We start from the raw sequence: 22,537 nt of genomic DNA on the forward strand, positions 1-22,537 counted from the left end.
TGGAAATCCAAAGGACCCAGAAGAGCAGAAACAATCTTGAAAAGTTGGAGAATGCATATCTAATATAAAAACTTACTTAAAAGATATAATAATCAAGACAATGTTACTATTATTGTGGACAAATATTATAGATCAATGGAAAAGAAGTGAGAATTCAGAAATAAACCCATGTATTTATGGTCAACTTATTCTTCAACAAATATGCCAAGCTGTTTTAAAAAGTCGTATTAATGAAAATACAAAAGAGCACACAAGAGCATAAAAAGGGCAGATAGGAAAAATACACAAATGTCCGGCAAGGTCTATATATGACCACTGAAATGTCTCACAAAATAAAGTGCAAATATTGTTGGCATTACATTGAATTCCGACATTTTGTATTTCAGTTAAGATTAAGGTTTTTAGTTTTGTACATTTTTGGAAATGTGATTAAACTACATTTATAATAAGAAAACATTATTTCTGTCACTATGCTAAGAGTATCTCTCTCTACAGCTACCTAGATTTGCCTCTGCCTACAGAGAAATGTTAAAGTGTTTTCTAAATATCACATTTCAAAAAAAAAAAAATGCAGTGGTGAGAAAAGGGATTAACTGTAAACTGGTAACAGGGATTGTTTTTGGGTGACAGAAATACACTAAAATTGGATTGTAGTGATGGTTACTTCTTTGAAAATCTACTAAATATTACTAGATTAAAATGGGTAAGTTTTTTGTTACATAAATTATATGTCACTAAAGTGTTAAAAATAATTCAATACCATGGGGAAAATATTTCATTTCTAATTTGTTAACATAATTTAGTATATACAAGATAAATGAGAAAAGGCTATTTTCTACACTTTTTAAAATTTTTATTTTGGCGTATATAGTTGATTAACATTGTGTTAGTTTCAGGTGAATAGTAAAGAGTTTCAGTTATACATAAACACTCTTTCTGATTTTACTTACCAGGTATGACTTCTAGGCAACCAATTTTCTTTCCCGACTTTTTCAATGCAGAACTTCTGTGGCCCATTGCTCCCTAAAATATAGTGAAATCATCAAAAATTGCTATCCCCAATTCAGTTGTATCAGCATCACCAAGGAACTTAGAAACACAAATACACAGGCCCCAACTGAATTGAATCAAAAACTCTAGGGTGAGGCTCAGCAACAATATTTTAACAAGCTTCCAGATGACTCTGATGAGTGCTCAAGTTTGAGAACCATATTGTTAATGCATGCTAAGGAGGAGAAAACGCAGTTTCATCTACATCCCTTAGCTAGAACACCAGAATGCTGTAATTAATAATATCTCACATAAGAATAGAATGCATAAAAAGTTTAATTTCAATTTTAAACAGGGAAACTAAAACTCACTGTCTTATAAAACTTGATTTAAATAGAAAACTGTGAAAACTTCAGAAAATGTAAATTACCTAGTGAATTCAATAGGTCCTGTAGGGTGTACCCTTACACACTTTTTACCCAATTCTTGCCTCTCATTTATCTTGAGTCGGCTGTTAATGGTTATCTTTTAGTACTGGTTTTCTAAAAACATCACTGCTGCCCCCTAAACAGCATTTACTGGTGGTCACAAGGACTGGAAGTACTACTGGACTTTTGAATAAGACAGCGCCAGGCACACTTAATGTTCTGCCATGTGTAAAATAAGTCAAGCCAAAGAATTTTCTCATGTTCCACCTGACGAAACACAATACAAATATAAATTGGTAGTAACTTTTGCATCTGCTAACACTGAAGTGTTTTCTTAAGTAGTTATGTGAAAAGCCCAGTAACATAAGATATGGTCATTATGAAACAAGATAGCTAAAATAATAATTTAGCTTGAAATTATTAGTTTATTTACAGAGATGACAAGTTTAATAGTGCTAATTAGTATGTAACAGTAGAGTCTGGATTACTTTTAATAGCCTGAATCAAATATCCAAATAGAGAAATATGAAGGATTCTCAGTGAATTTCATTGATAAAGGCTATCTGACAAATAATATCAGTTACCCTGGATGCTTTCTAAAATTTTATGGACTTGTAAAATATCATGTTGTAAACATAAACTGAAACTTTAGGCTGTCTATTGTTTTCTATCTTAATGACAACTGCCCCTAAAGCAAACAACCTTCATAAAGACTCCTGCACGTTTATTCCTATTTTTCAACCTATTTCAACTTTAAAAAAGTATGAGGCCTTTTAAGTATCAGAGCCTTGGCTTATACTAGAATTCCATGATTAGACATTATACTTTAGTTCTACCTCATTTTTCCTGTACTTTAATCAGCTATATTTTGGCAGGTATATTATCCTTAATTCATTTAGGCTATTTCCCTCTTTCTTTGACACTTTTTTGTCTATTATTTTTTACCTTTTCTATCTGTTTTCATATTTCAGTTAATTCTTATATAGAAAGAGCTTCTGACCTTCTCTTAGATCAGCTCATTTAAACAGGAACAACTTTCTGTGTCTTCTAATAGGTCAGGAAGCAACAGTTAGAACTGGACATAGAACAACAGACTGGTTCCAAACAGGAAAAGGAGTACGTCAAGGTTGTATATTGTCACCCTGCTTATTTAACTTATATGCAGAGTACATCATGAGGAACGCTGGGCTGGAAGAAGCACAAGGTGGAATCAAGATTGCCGGGAGAAATATCAATAACCTCAGATATGCAGATGACACCACCCTTATGGCAGGAAGTGAAGAGGAACTCAAAAGCCTCTTGATGAAAGTGAAAGAGGAGAGTGAAAAGGTTGGCCTGAAGCTCAACATTCAGAAAACAAAGATCATGGCATCTGGTCCCATCACTTCATGGGGAACAGATGGGGAAACAGTGTCAGACTTTATTTTCCTGGGCTCCAAAATCACTGCAGATACTGACTGCAGCCATGAAATTAAAAGACGCTTACTCCATGGAAGGAAAGTTATGACCAACCTAGACAGTGTATTAAAAAGCAGAGACATTACTTTGCCAACCAAGGTCCGTCTAGTCAAGGCTATGGTTTTTCCCGTGGTCATGTATGGATGTGAGAGATGGACTGTGAAGAAAGCTGATCGCCGAAGAACTGATGCTTTTGAACTGTGGTGCTGGAGAAGACTCTTGAGAGTCCCTTGGACTGCAAGGAGATCCAACCAGTCCATTCTAAAGGAGATCAATCCTGGGTGTTCATTGGAAGGACTGATGCTAAAACTGAAACTCCAATACATGCGACGAGTTGACTCACTGGAAAAGACTCTGAACTGGGAGTGATTGGGGGCGGGAGAAGGGGACGACAGAGAATGAGATGGCTGGATGGCATCACCGACTCAATGGACATTGAGTCTGAGTGAACTCCGGGAGTTGGTGATGGACAGGAAGGCCTGGTGTGCTGTGATTCACGGGGTCGCAAAGAGTAGGACACGACTGAGCGACTGAATAGTTTCCCAGATATACATGTACTGAAATAAATATAATTTCTTCATAAATCAGTTAAAATCTTCTCAATATTACAGTTCCGTTCCGTCGCTCAGTCGTGTCCGACTCTATGCGACCCCATGGACTGTAGCCTATCAGGGTTCTCCGTCCATGGGATTCTCCAGGCAAGAGTACTGGAGTGGGTTACCGTTTCCTTCTCCAGACAATATTACAGTTAGTGTTATTTTTTTTTTGGAGGTTGTAGATACATTTCATACCTACCAACTTCATTATATAATATTAAAGATATAATTATGTTACAAAAATGGGATATTAGACCTGATAAGGTCAAGATCCACCAGATTTAATTATTATATACATTGCTCTTACAACTTTCTTTTCCTATACTGGGTGGAAGGAAGGTTAAACTAATTGTCCTCTAAAATTTGATGAATCACAATTTCACTGTCTTTCAAAAGTATCCTTCTGTATTGCTTCAGACTACTCCACCCAATCTTAATATTATTTCTAAGAGCAGACCTAGTTTTTATTTTTTTAATAATCAAATTCCCAGCTTTTAATGAGAAACTTGTAGCAATTTTTTCTTCATTTTAGTCATTATTCCTTAACCTCTCCAAACCCCAACATGGTCTCTCTTTTTCAAACTAGAGAGCATTCTCAAAGGTGCCCCTCTCCAAAAATGTACTTAGAAATTATCCTTTTTGAGACTTCTTTCTCTGCAGCACTAGATAAAAACTTCCCTTTATATTGCTTCAGAGAGACTAAAGTATTTTTCTTTTTCACCCTCTGGCCTCTCCTCTGCCTCTAGGCTAGTCCTAGCTCAACCCTAAACACAGATGTTTTTAAGCATCAGCTCTCTATTCTTTGTATTCTATTTCTGCACAAGCCCATCCATTTTCACAGCTTCAAGTGACACTACTTCACTGCTCTTATGAGTCTACTTTCTCTCTTACCTCTAAACTCAACACCTGTAAAACCGTCCTCTCATTGAAATTTTCTACTTGGTTGTCTGACAGTCACACTTAGCAGATTCTTTACACTTCACAACTTCTCCATGTTGCATAAAATGTACGCATTCTTCCTTTATATTTAATCTTCTAATCAAGTCTTATTTCTTCCTTTGGAATTCCTCTTATTTCTACCTTTTCCATCCCTATTTTCTCTTTTAAGATCAGTTTCTTATCACAGCGCTTATGGTTTCTTCCTATTTCCATGATTTTCTATTTGCATGCTATACCATCAAGTCTTCCTAAAATGCAGCTTCATCAAGTTCTACTGTCTTCAAAAAGCTTCCAGAGCTTCCAAAACCCTAAGAAATGTCCAAATTCTTTTGGTCTGGTTTTTAAAGTCTTGAACTGGTTCAACACACTATCCAAAATCATCTACTCGATCTACTTATTTTTTTACCTTTTGGCCGTACCACAGGGCACGTGGGATCCTAGTCCCCCGAACAGTGATCGTACCTGCGTCCCTTGTGTTGGCAGTGCTGTCTTCACCACTGGACTGCCAGGGAAGTCACCTACTTGATGCTTTAATTTTGACTCTCTTTTTCCAGCAGACTTAAGGATTCCAACTTCTATCCTCCCATGCTACTTGCATATTGTTAGTGTTAAATAAAGACTTGAATTTACTTGTTATTTAATCACAAAATTCTTATAGTCATTCATTTCTAAACAACATACAATTTAATCAGTGACTATTATGTGACAGGCACTAGAAATAAAAAGATGGAAGATATGGATCTATATCTCAAGCAGCTCCAGGTATAACAGGGAAGAGTGGTAAATAAGTCATTAAAATATAATAGAAAGAGTAGTGCCTGGCTCACAGGAGACACTGAAATGTTTGCCAAATGACTGAAAAATGTGGAGTCTAGCCTAAGAATTAAACATTTTTGAGATAGGATTACAAAGTGATTTAAAAGTTGACACAAATCCAGGTTAACCATATCTAACTAAGAAAATAGCTATCCTTTGTTATTTCTGATATGCTGTATATACATTAGGGTAACAGCAGTGTGATCCTGTAGACATACCCATGAGGTCAGCAAATCCTCCAACTGGCAGTCGGCAGGTCCCAGTAACAAACTGCAAAAGTCGCATTCTCTTCTCATTATCGATTTCTTTAACAAACTGTTAAAAGCACATTTAAAGAGATACATAGGTCATATGCGACGTTTAGAATACTAAACAAAAAAAGAAAAAAGATCATTTCATATCTTAGTTGAACTCCCAGGGTCAGATACACCAGAAAATGCACCTATCACCGTGGATGGTAGAGCTTCTCCACGCTTGTCAAAACCCCACTAATCTGCCCCCTCTACCAATACCAATCCTAGTATAGGTAAATAGAAAAAGAAGAGTGCCCTGGGCTCGAGAGCGCCCTACTCATGCAGCCTCAAGATCAGCTCTTCAAGGGCACCCCTTTTACCCCTAGATCTGCCTGTCCAACAGACACACATGTGGTTACAAAGCAAGCAGAGTTTGAGTTAGAACAGACTTTTTGGTTTTATGAACAAATGAAATTAAGCTCACAAATTCTGACCTGGATATATCCCAGGAATGTTCTTCTCTCAATGGTCTTTATGTTTTGGTGTAGCTAAGTGTTGCCAGAATTATGTGGCTTTTAACTCCTACAACCCTGACTCAAAACATTAAGTTTCTAGAGAATGCTTTCTAGCCTGCAGCACAAGAATTTTGGCTCAGCTAAATTTTTTTATCTTACTGTACTAACTTATAGAAGCTTGGTCATTTCAGCTTATGAGTTTTTTTTTTAATTTATTTTTAATTGAAGGATAATTATAATATTGTATTGGTTTCTGCCATACATCAACATGGATCATCCAGAAGTATACAAATGTCCCTTCCCTTCTGACCAGTTTCTTTACATAAAAAGCAGGCATTAAAAAAAAATTGTTTTTACTGTGGTTAAATATATATAAAATAAAAATTTACCATTTTAAGTATACAATTCAATGACATTAAACACATTCACACTGTTGTGTGACCATCGCCAACCATTTCCAGAACTTTAGTTTACCAAACAAAAACTCATTTCTTTAAACTTACCTCCTTGCTTCTGCCTTCCTTCTCCCCTGTCCTTGGTAATCTCTATTCTACTTTCTGTCTCTATAAATTTGCTTATTCTAGATACTTCATGTAAGCGGAATCATACAATATTTGCCCTCTTGTGGCTGGCTTATTTCAACTAGCATAATATCCTTAAGGTTCATCCATGCTATAGCCTGTGTTAGAATTTCCTTTTTAAGGTTGGACAATATTGCATCGTATGTACATACCACATTTTGTTTATCCAGTCATCTGTTGATGGATATTTTAAGTTGCTTCCACCTTTTGGCTAATATGGATAATGCTGATGATGAACATAGTTATACGATAAGTATCTCAGTTCCTGCCTTAAATTCCTTTGGGTATGACCAAAAGAATGTATTGTTGAACCATAAGATAATTCTATGTTTAACATGTTGAGAACCCACAAAACTGTATCCCATAGTGGTATATAACATTTTATATTGTCACCAGCAATGTAGGAGGAATTCCAATTTCTCCACATCCTTACCAAGGATGTGTTTTAAAATAACACATTAAATGGGTGTTATTAAACACCTTAATGGGTGTGCATCTCACTTTAGTTTTGATTTGCACTTTTCTAATGATTAGTGAGCAATTTTTCAGGTGCTTGTAGCAGAAATTTTTGAGGAGACACCATTATGATTCCAAACCAAGGGCCTCTAAGTTCTAAACATTAAATAATTCTTAATGAGATATCAATAATGAAAATCATAGTTCAGACAATTCTATACAATCCTCAAAGCATTTAGATCAAATGCAGGGGAATATTGTTATCTGGCATTATCTTATTCTCTAGGCAAAGGTGCAAGACATGTGTTGCTTACTTGGCAACAGTCAAAGAATGCTATATTTTGTATTCACTTATTACAATGCATAGAATGGAATGAGAACCCTGAACATACTGGTACATTTTGTTCTATGACTCATTTCCATATGTGGTAAGCATTTTTTAGAAAGTTATGGTTTATCTTCCAAAAGAAAGAAACTGAGACAAACCTGCCAAAACCACATGATTTGTTTACTTGTCCTAGTATAATGACGGTAGATGGCATGTCTTTGCCAATCATTCAAATCAATCTCTTGCATCCCACATAAAAGAACCTTTAGGGATAAAAAAGACAAATAGTTTCTTTAGGTAAATGTACAACCTATATAAAAATGCTAGACATAGATAAGACTAATATTAAACTATTTTCAAAAATTAATCAGGAGGCTTTAGCTAAAAATGTATGTCAAGAATTTCATCAAAATTTTAGCTATATTACTTATAAAAGTTGAGTTTCCATGTTTGGTATCGTATATACACATATTCAGGTGAACAAGTTACTCAATGGGCAGAGGTTCTAATACCTTTGCCAAAATTTTGTATTTTTGGATAAATTATAGACTTTTAACCACTGGGGATTCTTCAGATACATACTGCCAGAACAAAAAAATATTACTGACATTGGAAAGATAGTCAAGTGAGTTGAAAACAGATACGTGAAAGCATTATTTACCAGCATGCTTCAGAGGAAAGGAGAACTCATTACCTCTAATTCCTTTGCATCAAAGTACTGTAAATACTGCTGGGGAAGAATTTCATTAAAGCCCTCAAAGAAAGCTTGCGTCTGTTCTTCAACACCACGAGACAATCTCCATTCAGCTACCATTCTGGTAAATAATTATAAAAAGACTATGAGGAAGTTTAATTTTTACCTTTAAATTTTGAGTATAAAAATAATTTTTAAAAACTTTATTATGAAAAGTGTCAAATACACATAAGTAAAATAAATGAACCCTATGTACAGATATCTCAGCTTTAAGACAATACCAATCTTATTTCATTATGCTTCTATCCATACCCTAGACAGCATGTAATTTCATCTTAAACAAGTATTTCAGTATATATTTCTATTAGTCTCTTTTTTAAAAACAAACTATTTCTATCATCACACAAAAAAGGTAACAATAATTCCTTTACATCAAATATTCAATGCTCAACTTCTACTGACCGACTCAAATTTTTGGACATACTGACTGTATCAGATTAAATTTTCTTCTAATTTTCATCTACAGAGACACGTATCAATATGAACAGTCAAAATCACACCAAATAGAAAACTTTCTGCTTTGTTACAGAATGATTTTAATGAGCAAACACACACATATTTTAGGCATTTGATTACTTGATGACAATTTCAGAAAACAAAAGTTCTAAAGTTTATTAAACTCTGAAATTTTGGAAAATAGCAGTGTTGGTTGTATTGGACTAATCTCCCTGGTGATTATAATTACAAACACTGGGCAAATTATAGATATCAAATGTTTGAAGGCATCAGAGAGAAACCAAAGGCAGGCAGAAACTGGTGGGGACAAGATTCTTGAAGGAGGTTGGCACACTGGAGCAGAGCCACATTACTACACTTTTCCTCTGAGGGCACTGACCAGTTTACAAACAGCACAGGGAAATGAAACTCAAATTAAAAGCAACAGTATCACTGGGCTGTGGAGACATAAGGTTGACAGCTTAGAGCTGCCAAAGCAGCTACAGAAAAATCCCTGAAAGAAAAAAGACAGAGGGAGTTCTGAAATCTGCACTTCAAATACACTTCAAATCCTTAACTGACACCTAAATACAAATGTGCAAAATGATGAGACTCCAGGGAACCCTGTCCAGTGAACAACTGGAGAGTCAAAGACCCAAGCAGAAATTTTGGCAGTCACCTAGTGCTGTAGAGACAGAATTTAAGTTTAATTCTCACAAGTTACATGGAAAATACCTGGGCTTTCTACTGTAAGGACTATGGAACCATGTTCTAAGGAATAAAGAATATGTTTGGGGATAAAAAGCAAAATGGAAATAGAGTAGCTCTAGAAAGCATCCACAAAATGAATGTGATCTGTCCTTAACTTTTTGTCAAAACAAAACTCAGTATACTTCAAAGAAAAAAAAAAGAATTCAGAGTCTCTTACCATGTATTATCCACAATGAAAAAATGACTACATGTGCAAAGAAGCTGAAAAATGTGTCTCATGAGAGAAAAAAGTCCATAAATAATAACTGGGAAAACTGATAGCCCAATGTTGAAGTTAGTAAATACTTTTAAAAAACTATTAAAATGTATTAAATAATTTAGAGGACAAGATGGACAAACTTTATGAAGAGATGAAGATTCTCAACACAGAAACTCTTGAAAGAACCAAATGGAAATTTAAGAATATCTGAAATGAAAATTTAATTGCATGAGTTTAAGAGCATTGTATTCAAACAGAGATCAATCAAAATGGCCCAAACTGAATCATAGAGAAAAAAAAAAAAAATACAAGCACCAGCTGGGATAATATCAAAGGTTAAATATACATGTAACTGAAGTCTCTGAAGTATGAAAGAAGGAACCAAAGCAAAAGGAACATCTATAGAGAGAAAGCACAAAAATTTTCCGTTAACTGCTAAAATGGCATCAATCACAAGAAGCTTACAAAATGCCAGAAAGGATAAATATAAAAGCAATCACAATTAGATACATCAGAGTAAAAATGCTTAAAAAACAAAATCTTTTAAAAGCCAGAGAAGAAAGCATATACTTCATCCAGAAAATAAAAACAATGGCTCAAATCATCAAAAACAGAAGTCAATAAGGGAATAACGGCATTGAAAGAAAGTGCTTAAAAAAAAAAAAACTACAAACCTAGAATTCTAAATCAAGTGAAAATATCCTTCAAATACTGAAGGTGACATACATGTATTTTCAGATAAAAGCTGAGAAAATTCACTGCCAGCAAGTTACACATTAACAGAAATGGTGAAGGAAGTTTTTAAAGCTGAAGGGAAATGATCCCAGGTGAAAAAAAATGTATCTGCAGAAAGAAATGAAGAAAACTAGAAATGGAAATGTGAGTAAATATAAAAGACTACTATTACTTAATTTCTTTTAAAATATATTGATTTCTTAAAGCAAGAAAATAGTATTACGGTGTTATAAACATCAGAAAGAAATACAATGATAAAAATAGCACAAATGGCTGAAGTGAGATAAAATTATACTATTATGAGCCTCTTATATTATTAGTTATAAATTACAATGTTACATATATGAATGTAGCAGCATAAAATTAATTAAAAGTGGTAAGTTAAGGATGTATATTTTCATTAGAACAATCATTAAAAAATTAAAGAGGTACAGCAAAGAAAAACACCAAAGATATACAAAAAGAAAACTAGAAATTATTACTACAAAGGAGGGCAGGAAAGGAGGAACAAAAGAAATTGGGGAAAAGAAGAAACAAATAGCAAGGTGGCAAACTTAAGTCCAATCATGTCAGTAACAACGTTCAACTTAAATGTACTAATTGCAATTAAAAATAAAGATTATCAGACTGGGTAAAAATAATAAGACCTAAGAATATTCTGCCTATAAGAAACATACTTTAAACAGAAAGACAAAGGATTGAAAATAAAGCACAGAGGAAGATATGTCATGCAAATATTAATCACAAGAAAGCTGGAGAGGATACATTAATATCTGAAAAGTAGAAAAACAGGCAAGAGATCCAGAAGCAGGAATTCAAGCAACAGCAGTTATGTGAAATCTCACCCATATATCTGACAGAACTGGTGCTGAAAATATGTGAGTTAACTAATAACTTGAGACTAAAAGTATGAAAGCAAAGTATAAGAGAATCCACTAAGAAAATCATTTTACCTGATCTTTCAATATTCCCCACAAAAACATCTGCATATAAAATTGAGGTTGTTTTCAATGCCACGATGTTAAGACGGCATAGTAGTTACAGAATTGGTATTTAAAAGGATGATCCAACACTGCTTCTACCCTTCAAACTTTCACTTCTGGAGAAAAACTGAGAGGTCTATCTGTTCAAAATTCTTTTCTATTACTTTAAAAATCCGTTCAAAATTCTTTTCTATTACTTTACAAATCTTCATATTTCTGGTTACACTGAAATATACCATAAAGGGGAGATGAAACTCATTAACGTCCACTAGACTAATTCTTTGTAATTCAGTTTGAATTAACCTTCATGGTAGTCCCTCTACCCTGCACAAGAATCCATCCTACCTTTCACTGTCAGACTTGTTACAAAGAAATTGATACTGTCTATTGAACTTAGTCCTTAATTTCTTGTCACCTAGTCTCTATATCTACCATTGGGCTATAGTTCTAACTGTTATAAGGATTATCTTACTAGCCACCACATTGTCTAAAGATTCATTTTCCTTGGCTTCTGAAGTATAGGACATGGCAAAGGGGTTATTAATCCTGAGCTTCCTGACAGCACCACACACTATGGCAACTCTATTCACAATGTGTGACTTGTGCTTTCCAACCTAATTATTGCTTCCAATAACTTTTGCTCTATTTATACATAACTGAATCCTTCCTAAATATCAAGTCTCAAATTAAATATCATCAGATTCCAGTTCCATGATTATAACTAGATAAAGTGATGTCTCCTATAGTATTTGTTCCTCTCAATGTACTTACAAGATAGGAAGTGGTGAATTGTGTCCTTAATAACATACAATCAGGTCTCATAATAATTAGTATAAAGGCAAATAATACTTTCTGAAATACTAAGAAATTTATCAACATGCTATATAGTCCAACAGAAAGGCTAAAAATTATGCCAAAAAGAGCATTCTCTCTTACCTGATATATTCCTCTTTATTTTCTTCTGTTACAAGAATATTGCCACCATTGGGTTTCAAATCATGACTCTTGATTTCACCTAAAATTTCTTTATCAACGGAGAAATACATTTCCAAACCACACTCCTCAATATTGTTTTCTCTGCCCAAATGAAAGGAACACTGTTACACTAATTCAATCATTTAAGGTTCTTTTTAAAACTAAAGGACTATGTTCTTCAGTAATTAATGTTTTTAGTCACTAAGTCCTGTCCAATTCTTTTGGGACATCATGGACTACAGCCTGTCAGTCTCCTCTATCCATGGGATTCTCCAGGCAAGAATACTGGAGTGGAATGCCAATTCATTCTCCAGCGGATCTTCCCAACTCAGGGGTCAAATCCTTGTCTTCCTGGATAGGTAGGTGGATTCTTTACCACTGAAACCTGGGAAGCAATATGTTCTTCAATAATTATTGTTAAACTGTAACATCAGAATAACAAAGCTGGAACATGATGCTCTAATAGTCATATTTTGCCTAAGATTTTGGGGTATATTTCTATAAAAATAATCATACTGAATAATGAGAGATTTAACATAAATCATGTAAATTCAGTAAACCAATTACATGTTTAGCCTGAATACATTACCAAACAATAATGAAAGCATACAGACTAGAGATTTCCCTGGTGGTCCAGTGGCTAAGACTTCAATGCAGGGGGCCCAGGTTCAATCCCTTGTCCAGGGAACTAGATCCCACATGCTGCAACTAAAAGATCCCGCATGCCCCAAAGGAGATAAAAGATCCCGTGTGCCACAACTGAGACCCAGCAAAGCCAAGAAATAAATATTTTTTTTAAAAGAAAACATATAGATTATATTTTGATAATTAAAAGGAAACAACTTACTTAACCCAGATGAGAGAATTGTAAAATTCTGGATCAATCGATTCTAAATCCTTCAGTCCAACTGGTTTATTCAAGATACGCTTATAGAATGGCAAAGAAAAACCTGTGTCTATGAATTTCCCATGGAACAGAGCCTATGCAAGAAGAAAACAATCCATAATGTTGTAATAGTCACTGTATTTCAGAATGTTAAGATGAGTTCTTCAGTTAAAAGACAAATAAAACAAACTCCCCATCATACAATCTATTATGGAATATTTCTGGGAAAAGGGAAGATATAAAAACCCAATCTTAAGACATGTCTTAGTGATGAGAAAATTTCAAACGAGAAAGTTAAAGGCACAATGCTTTAGTGTTGCTGAATTAGCAAAGTAAACACAGCTCTCCACTTGCACTTACCATAGCAATAAACCTGCCAATAAAACGAAAGTATTTCAGGTGATCTGGATTGATATAAGAAGCAGGGTTTATCTGCAAGCAGTAGTTATCCTTCCCTGCATATTCAAACAGGCAATACATTGGGTTCAACACCTCATGTGACAAAAGAAAGAACCATTCTCTGAAACCAAAAGAAAATTTAGGGTGAAAAATCTTGTAAGTAACCATACCAATAAATCAAAGAGCAGTGCTATAAAGCTCTCAGGAATCTATACTCCTCAGGTGGTGATATTTCTCTAGTCTCACATCGATTTTTACAGCTTCTGTACAAACTGCCACCTATTTTACAAAGATATTTACACACTGTGTATTTCAAAGAATCTAAGACATCGTTGACTTTAAAGACAACATTATTTGATGAACCACTAAAGAAATTTTCCAACTGTAATATACACCTCAGTTTCAGATATGTCAAAACAAGAAAACTTTAGTCTTAGAATCAGTGAAATACTAAACATAGGCAAGTTTAAACTTCACTGTTGACCCATGTGGTTAGATTAGCTGAAACAAGTCTAACATTATTCCATCCATGTCCAAGCCCCTCAGTGATGCTCATTAAGTGCTACTGCTCTCTTAAATATGAAAAAACTTCAAATTTCACAGAGGCAATAAAACACTTAATTCAAGTTACTCATTCATTAGAAAAATACACTGAGAAGCTCTAATTCAAATGCTGTGAAAGTATCAACCAACACTAATGTAAGATTATAGTTACTATGTAACAGGGGTGAGGATCTGGCAGAACAGTAGGCAGAATGAATCTAGGGCAATTTATCAGTTCATGTCCGAGATTTCTTTTTCTGTTGATTTATGGCCTCTGGTGGTAATCCTGCTTATACTTAATACTACTAATTAATTTTCTAGCTAGGAATGAATGATTATCCTCCTCCTGAATTATCTTTATACAAAATTAAATGTTTCTACTCATATTTTTATTTACCTGTGATTACTTCATACATTTTGAAATATGAACTTTGAAACAAAACCTAAGTACAAACCACTAAAATGCAGCGACCAGTTAGTGACTCCACAAAGACTCAGGGTCTGAAGTAGGATATTAATAAACTACATTTCTACACTTTACAGCGTCCCAGAGAAGCAGTTATGATCACTCTTATTATACAGATGAAGGCAGTTGCCCCAAGTCATACTACTAAGTACAGAAAAAGGATTCAAATGCAATCCTGACTTTGAAATCCTTGGCTTTTTGTAAGGCCACTGATAATGCAAATTTTTAACCCTGTATGATATAGCGTTATGGAATAAGCAAAGCAACTTGTTGCTTAAGTCTGTCTTCCAGGGTTTGATTAGAAGCTTCAACATTAAGAAAGGAGAATTTAAAATTTCAAGTCCTATTTTATATAGCCTTCTATAAGGCTTTATATAAGCCTTCTATAAGGCTTTATATAGCCTTCTATATCACTCTCAAAACAGATATATATATGTTAAACTCAGTTGGGAACTGAATGACTATTATTTCTATCAACAGTCTGTGTTGGGGAAAGTGACCTGAACACTCTAGGGCCTTGTATGTTCTATGGAACAGATATGATGCAGTCAACTGAACACTGGCTTCTAGTTTGATGATGAGAAACTTGCATCCAGGCTCTACAACTTAGTTATGTGTCTCTGGTGAGTCTCTATACCTCATTATTACCTGTAAAATTCTCTCATAGAATTATCCTGATGAATAAATGAGTGATGTGGGTGAAATCAACTAGCAGTACCTTAGAGAGAGAAGTGTTGAATTAATGGTTTTTGAAGTTTTATAACTGCAGCATTTAATAAAGGTACAAAAATTTGCTACATTTTCCTGAAATAGAAAATTGAGAAAATACTTGCAAGCAAAGTGTAATGATACCTTTGGAGGAAAGGAACTAAGTTCTGAGTATTCATATTATCACTACCTTGCTACACCTCCATAATCTAAACCTTCTTCTCCTGGAAAAATCACCCACAAACGTCTTCTCAGATCTTGAGGACTGAAGCTCATTATCTACCAAAAAAATAAAGGTAAAAGAATTGGTAAAAGTAGAAACACCTTAATCACTTACTTCCGGGTTAGAAATCTCCTTCATTATAAGTAACTTAAATCCCTCAGGACACAGAATGCTATTTGTAGTTTGATCAATTCCACACATACAGAAAATACATCAAAGTTTCATAATATTTTATAAATCACACATATTTATATTTCTGTATACTTTATATATAATTTTCTTTTAAATGATCCTACCACTGACAAAATTCCTTCTCTCACTTGCTTAGAGCAGAGTAACTGTGACCACAATCAGAGATTAGGTCCTTACTTGGTTTGGGCAGGTTTCAGTTTGTTTTATACCCAAAAGGTACATATAATAGCTAACTGGCTAACTTGGAAATGAAAAACAGCGGCTGTGAGAGAACAGTTACCTTGGAAACTCATTCTCAGTGGAAAACTGCAAAAACTGCTCAAAGTTTGTATTCTACTACAGTAGTTAATATGATCATCTTCATATTTTTAGGACAGTGCCATTACTGAGCGACAGTGGAGAGGTCAGTAAGGTTCTTCTTTTTTAAAAGTATTTAAATACTTGCCCAAAATTGGGCATGTAGATTACAAACATTATACTTAGGAAAAAAAAAATGACATGGAGAGACAAAAGTCCATACAATGATTCTATTTTATGAAGGGACAAGAATGAACAATCAAATTTAAATATCTAGAGAGGCCCAGGAAGTGACCTGCTTATTCTAGGGATCTCTCAGTTCCTATATTTTCATGAATTCATATCCCACATAATTTGATGCTGATGACAAATGTTCTACAAATACTATAGGCTAGAAATATACCAATGGAAATGAGATGTTATAAGTTAAAATTATCTTTTTTTTCATTTCTTGTTCCTTCTGGTTATTCTTTGTCCCTGTGGCTGCGCCCCAAACTGTAGGATAGTCCCTGATCTCATTTGCTGTTCCCCTTTAAATAATATCCTTTAACAAATGTCTAATATGAAGGAGGGCTTTGCAGATGGTGCTAGTGGTAAAGAACCCGACTGTCAAAGCGGGAGATATAAAAGACACGGGTTCAACCCCTGGGTAGGGAATATCCCCTTGAGGAGGGCATGGAAAACTCACTCTAGTATTCTTGCCTGGAGAATCCTATGGACAGAGAAGGCTGGCAGGGTCACAAAGAGTCAGACATCACTGAAGTGACTTAACACACCCAGCACACAAGATGAAGGAAAAAAAGAAATGTTTCTCCTGCCATTTCCCCCATAAGCAGTTTTGCTATGTCAAAAAACACATCACCTTAAACAACTTTATCCAAACATTATGAAGAAAATCTGATGTTAATTTTGTTACATGTCACTCTTCCAAAGCAATCACATTTTAAAGTTTTTATTTCACATTTATTGTATGGATGTACAGTCTAGGGTAAGAATTTTTAAAAACTATTTTAAAAATTCTGTCATTCTGCAAAAGTCTCCAGGTGTCAAATGCTACAGGGACATTTACTCATGTCTGCATCTTTTCAGCACTGCTATCATCAAGTCATGTTCCAAGTAACTGGTTCACCAGGGATTGACCACTCAGTGACTACATACTAGTTATGAACATGAAAAGAAGAAACAGGCAACAATAGGACAGAGGATGGCCTTGGAGCTTTGCTTACATCAGACCAAGAGAATGACTCATAATTCCCTAAAGTGGCCTTAGTCAAGCTCTGTTCCTAAAAAACTATCTGCTCCTGCTTAGTAGGATGCCAACCGGCATTTCCCTTCAATGTCAATAACTGAGGTTCCATTAGTAAAGAATGTAATTGTTTCTGAAAGTAAGCAAGACAGCCATTGTCAACTATCTTTTTTCTGTTTGCATGCAGTTTGGCACTTCATGAAGCTGTAGCTACCAAAATTATCATAAAGGTTTGATAATAAAGAATCACATCCACATCTGTCCATAAAACAAGAACAAACTGAAGTTTTCATATTAAGATATTTTTCCCACTGGTTATTTTCATACAACAATCACTTAATGCTTGCATGTGTACTCAGCTGCTTCAGTCATGTTCAACTCTTTGCAACCCTATGGACTGTAGCCTGCCAGGCTTCTCTGTCCACGGGATTCTCCAGGCAAGAATACTCAAGAGGATTGGCATGCCCTCCTCCAGGAGATCTTTCCAACCCAGGATTCAAACCCACGACTCCTGAGACTCCTGTGACTCCTGTATGACTCCTGTATTGCAGGTGGATTCTTTACTGGCTGAACTACCAGGGAAGCCCAATCACTTAATACTGAGCTGCATGTGGTTGGTAAACAAAGTTGTAAAATAGACCAAGTAGTAAATTAACTCAGGTTCTAAAGACAACTAAAACATTTGAGACTACTCCTGAGAACATTATTTTTAGATACTGTCATCAATGACCAATTACACTCTTTACTACATAAAAAAACTCTTAAAATTATAAGGATAAATATGCTTATTGTAAAAATGTAGGTAATACAGAAGTACAAATATAAATTCTCCCTCTCTTTCTCTATCTGGAGTCAACAATGTTCATATGAACTTTGTTCATATGGAACTTTGGTAGATGTTTATCTACCACAAGCCTATTTTCTTTCTTAAATATCTATTTCAAATCAAATACTGAGCTTAGAAATGGAAACATGAAAATAGTATTAAATTACTATGAAATTTCAAAAGCACAGAACATACACATGCACGAAACATACACATACAAAGCTATCTGCATTTTCCTAAATTTTAAGTACTAAGGAATCTGATGATGAAATTAGACTTAAAAAATTCAAGGACTTCATCTCAAAAAATTGCAGTGTTTAAACTGCCAGCACCAAAAGGTTTTGGGTCAGAAGCCAGGGGGCAAACCATTGAGTGAATAAAACAGTACCTGCTGAAAGGAATCCTCAAACAATGTTTTTCTTGTCACTGTAATCTTTATGTGCTGTGGCATGGCCAGTTGCTGAAATATAAGAATGTCTTAAGTCAACTCTCACCATTAAAATGGCCTATCAAAAAACCAAAAGAATAAAGTTTTACTTACTTTTTTTTCATTTACAGTAACAAGTAGACTATGAATATGAATTTTTATTTAATAATGTTTAACCATACATTTGTGAGTATTCATGCTAATTATACATCATCTGATACACAAAAAACAGAAGAAAGCAAGATGTTGTACACACCAGTGATTACTTAATGAGTCAAATTTTTACTTAAATTTTCAAAAAGCTAATCCAAACTGTTTTGGCTTACATGGGCCCAATTAATTGTAAGAGTCTGAAGTTTAAAAATATTCATCACAGTCACACTTGGACTAGTGCATTAATTTTACTGAGAACCCATAAAGAAACCACTAATTCACTAAACATTTATATTAAAAATAATTGATAAAGTCTGTTAAAACACTCTGAATATAATCACATATGTGTACTAATGTATCTATCAAAGTGACACATACACATTGATCTATCAAAGTCATTTCAAATGCCAGATATCACAGGAGCTGGTTACAATTTATACACCAGAAAAAGTTTTAACTCATTTGAAGATTTCTCCAACTTGAAAATAATGAGTACTGAAATGAGTAGCAATGCTTCCTTATTTGAGTAGCAATGCTTCCTTATTCAAATGGTGAATCTAAAAATAGAAAAATTCCAACCCTTTCATATTTTACCTGTTTGTCTATACGTTAATTAATTCTATAATCACTGATTGTGTAAGCAACATAATAAAAGGAGTACAGAAATACAGTACTGGTACTAACCTGACACCAGAAACGGAAATATTGAACCTTTGCCTTGAAGTCCCGTACATAGGCTATCTGCGGTCCATTGTCTCTGAGGAAAAACGTTAATATGACATAAATCTGCTTGTAAGATAAAATACTGAAGGAAAACACAATATCACACTCCCTAAGTACTTAGTAGTTAAATACAAAAATGTCAGTACAACATACTCCTAAAACCACCTTAAAAATGAAATATTCCCCACAACTACTTTTAAATAAGAAAACAGAAATACACTTTGATCTTTTAAAGCTGCTGTTTCTGAGATTCTCTCTTATATTCAGACAAATATAACAGGGAGGTTTTGTCTGAGAGGGCATCTACTCCCAAATTCACTCTCCTTTCTCCTTAATAGAATCTTGAGATTTACTTGGGCAAACTGCTACCTAGGATAAAAACAACACTTCCCAGTGTGGCTGTGTGACTTAACTATGGCTAGTGATCTTAAGTGGAAGTGCTACTGAATAGGACTTCCAGGAAGGAAGGCTCTTTTAAAGAGAGCTGGGATAGCTGGAAAGGGATTTTCTTCCCCCTTTCCAATCTGTTCTTCCTCCATATCCCAGCTTGGAGTGGGACTATGACAGCTGAAGCTTCAAAAGGCTATCACAAACTATTAGGTGACTCTCACAGAGATGATGGTCTGGCATGGTAGGACAGAAAGAAAGAAGCTCAGATCACTGATGACACCATGGGCTTTCAAACTAGGCCTGGACTTCACACCACAAGATTATTTGCTTCTTCCCTGAGCTACTGTTAACTTCATTTTCTAAATGTTCAATGTAGAAATACAACTGATTTTATATATTGACTTTGTATCTGGCAACACTAAAAATTTACTTGCTAGTTCTAGTAGTTTTTTTCCCTAGATTCCATATGATTTTTATAGACAATTGTGTTACCTGTGATCTGCGTGAAAAGAGTTTTACTTCTTTCCTTTCAATCTTATTTCTTTCCCATCTCACAGGACTACCAATACAATGTTGAATTTGGAAGTAGTGACAGAAGAAATACTTGTCCTATTCCTGATCGTAAGAGGTATTTTGCCATTAATCTTATACAGATACTATTTTTCAGATAAGAAAGTTTCTAAGGCAGCTGAAAGTTTACAGTAAACTAGCACTGTATTTTGCATACTCTGTACATTGCTTTTTCTCCTTTAATCTAATAATGTGCTGAATTAAATTGGTTTAATATACAAAATTCAATCAATTTTGCATGGGGAGGAGGGACTCCACATGATGATGGTGTAATATCCCTCCTGTATCTTGCTGGACTTAATTTGCCATTATTTTGGTAAAGATGTTTACATCTATGTTCATAAAAATATTACTCAATAATTTCTGTATACTGTTTTTGACTGATTTAGGTTATCATACAATGAGATACCATGTCATACTAATTAGGATGGCATTATACAGATCATGTACGGATGTGAGAGTTGGACCATAAAGAAGGCTGAGCAGCAAAGAACTGGTGCTTTCAAATTGTGCTGGAGAAGTCTCTTGAGAGTCCCTTGGACAGCAAAGAGGTCAAACCAGTCAATCCTAAAGAAAATCAACCCTAATATTCATTGGAAGGCCTGAAGCTGAAGCTCCAATACGTCGGCCCCCTGATATGAAGAGCCAATTCACTGGAAAAGACCCTGATGCAGGAAAAGATTGAAGGCAAAGCAGGTGGGAGAGGATGAGATGGTTAAACAGCATCATGGATTCAATGGACATGGATGTGAGCAAATTCCAGGAGATGGTGAAGGACAGGGAAGCCTGGCATGCTGCAGTCTATGGGGTCGCAGAGTTGGACACGACTTAGCAACTGAATACCACCACCACCACCACACACACACACACACACAGACACACACACAGTAACAACCGTTGGCACTGATGTGGAAAACCTGGAACCCCATGTGCTCTACTGGTAAGAACATTAGTAAAACAGTATGCCCACTGTGGAAAAGTCTGGCAATGCCTCAAAATAACACAGAATTATCATTTGCTTCAACAGTTCTGAGTATATACACAAAAGAACTGAAAGCAAGGACTTAAAGAGATATTTGTACACTCATGTTCACAGCATCATTCACAATAGCCAAAAGGTGGAAATAACTCAAATGTCCATGAGCCATATGTATATACGAAAATATGGTAACACATAAAATGGATTACTATTCAGCCTTAAAAAGGAATGAAATTCTGATAAAAGCTAAAACATGGATGAACCTTGGAAACATGATGCTAAGTGAAAGAAGCCAGTCACAAACAACAAATTATATGATTAGTCAAAGCACAGGGACAGAAGGTAGAATGGTAGTTATCAGGGACTGGGGGAGAACAAGATTGAAGACTTTACTGAGGACAGAGTGTCAGGATAGGATGATAAAAAAAAGTGTTAGAGATGGACAGTGGTGATGGTTGCACAACAATAAATGTACTTAATGCCACTAAGATGTACACCTAAAATGTTCAACTTTGTCTGTTTGACCACACACACAAAAAACTCAAACCAAACACATTAAACAAACATAGTTACTTTTCAAAAATGAAAAAGAAAAATAAAGGAGCCTTCAAGTTAAAAGGTAATAGAAATAAAAAGAAAGTGGGTATCCAATCAGGGATTAATTGGTGAGCAGTACTGTATTGATAATTTCTAAACACCCTCATTTAGTGCTGTGTTAACAGATAAAAATAATAAGAACTGCACTTTTCAGTAATTGATATCTTTACATCAAAATCTTAGGAATCAGTTTTACTTTTAATCAAAACATTTAGAAAACTTACAAGGCAGATTTTCCGGTGCGGGGATCTATATAGGTGGTTGTTCTTCTATTGTGGTCCACAAAATACGGAATTCCATCTACCGTGAATCTCATTTCCCACCCTTCCGGTAAGGGCTTTTCATTTAACTGACTGTGTAAAACATAGAAAAATATATAAATAAATAAAAAATGTTTATGAGTTCCTTGTTTGCCAAGTACAGAACTAAACATACCCATAAATGCAGTAGATTATCTCCTAGAAAACCAGTTAGTCTAGCATTTTCCAGTGGTTTACTAAAATCCTACAAGCATGTTGAACACGTGAACAGATCTATCAACCAGTCTTCTCCCACCTACTCTGCCTGGATTACCTACCTGCCTAAACATCTCATGGTAACCAAGCTGCACCAATTCTGCCTTACAACTCTTCATGTTTGTTCATCACAGCTTTCAATCCCTAGTACTATCCTTGTTGTTTTGTTGTTCAGTCGCTAAGTTGTGTCTGACTTTGCAACCCC

The 22,537-nt window shown here is 34.9% G+C and overlaps 1 protein-coding gene across 1 annotated transcript in view; it reads right to left on the minus strand.

The window, feature by feature from the left end:
* Positions 1–22,537, minus strand: part of ITCH (itchy E3 ubiquitin protein ligase) — a 96,861-nt gene that overhangs the window by 3,970 nt on the left and 70,354 nt on the right. The window contains exons 14-24 of the mRNA XM_055435897.2: positions 22,042–22,170; positions 19,243–19,315; positions 18,367–18,438; positions 15,385–15,473; positions 13,439–13,598; positions 13,040–13,173; positions 12,154–12,294; positions 8,035–8,155; positions 7,499–7,603; positions 5,446–5,542; positions 951–1,023 (exon numbers count right to left, since the gene is read on the minus strand). Of these exons, the coding sequence (XP_055291872.1) occupies positions 951–1,023; positions 5,446–5,542; positions 7,499–7,603; positions 8,035–8,155; positions 12,154–12,294; positions 13,040–13,173; positions 13,439–13,598; positions 15,385–15,473; positions 18,367–18,438; positions 19,243–19,315; positions 22,042–22,170 (1,194 nt within the window). The remainder of the gene's footprint in view (positions 1–950; positions 1,024–5,445; positions 5,543–7,498; positions 7,604–8,034; positions 8,156–12,153; positions 12,295–13,039; positions 13,174–13,438; positions 13,599–15,384; positions 15,474–18,366; positions 18,439–19,242; positions 19,316–22,041; positions 22,171–22,537) is intronic.

Source organism: Moschus berezovskii, chromosome 15 (genome assembly GCF_049115385.1).
Source record: "Moschus berezovskii isolate FMDL1 chromosome 15, NW_MosBer_1.0, whole genome shotgun sequence".
NCBI classification, from domain to species: Eukaryota; Metazoa; Chordata; class Mammalia; order Artiodactyla; family Moschidae; genus Moschus; species Moschus berezovskii.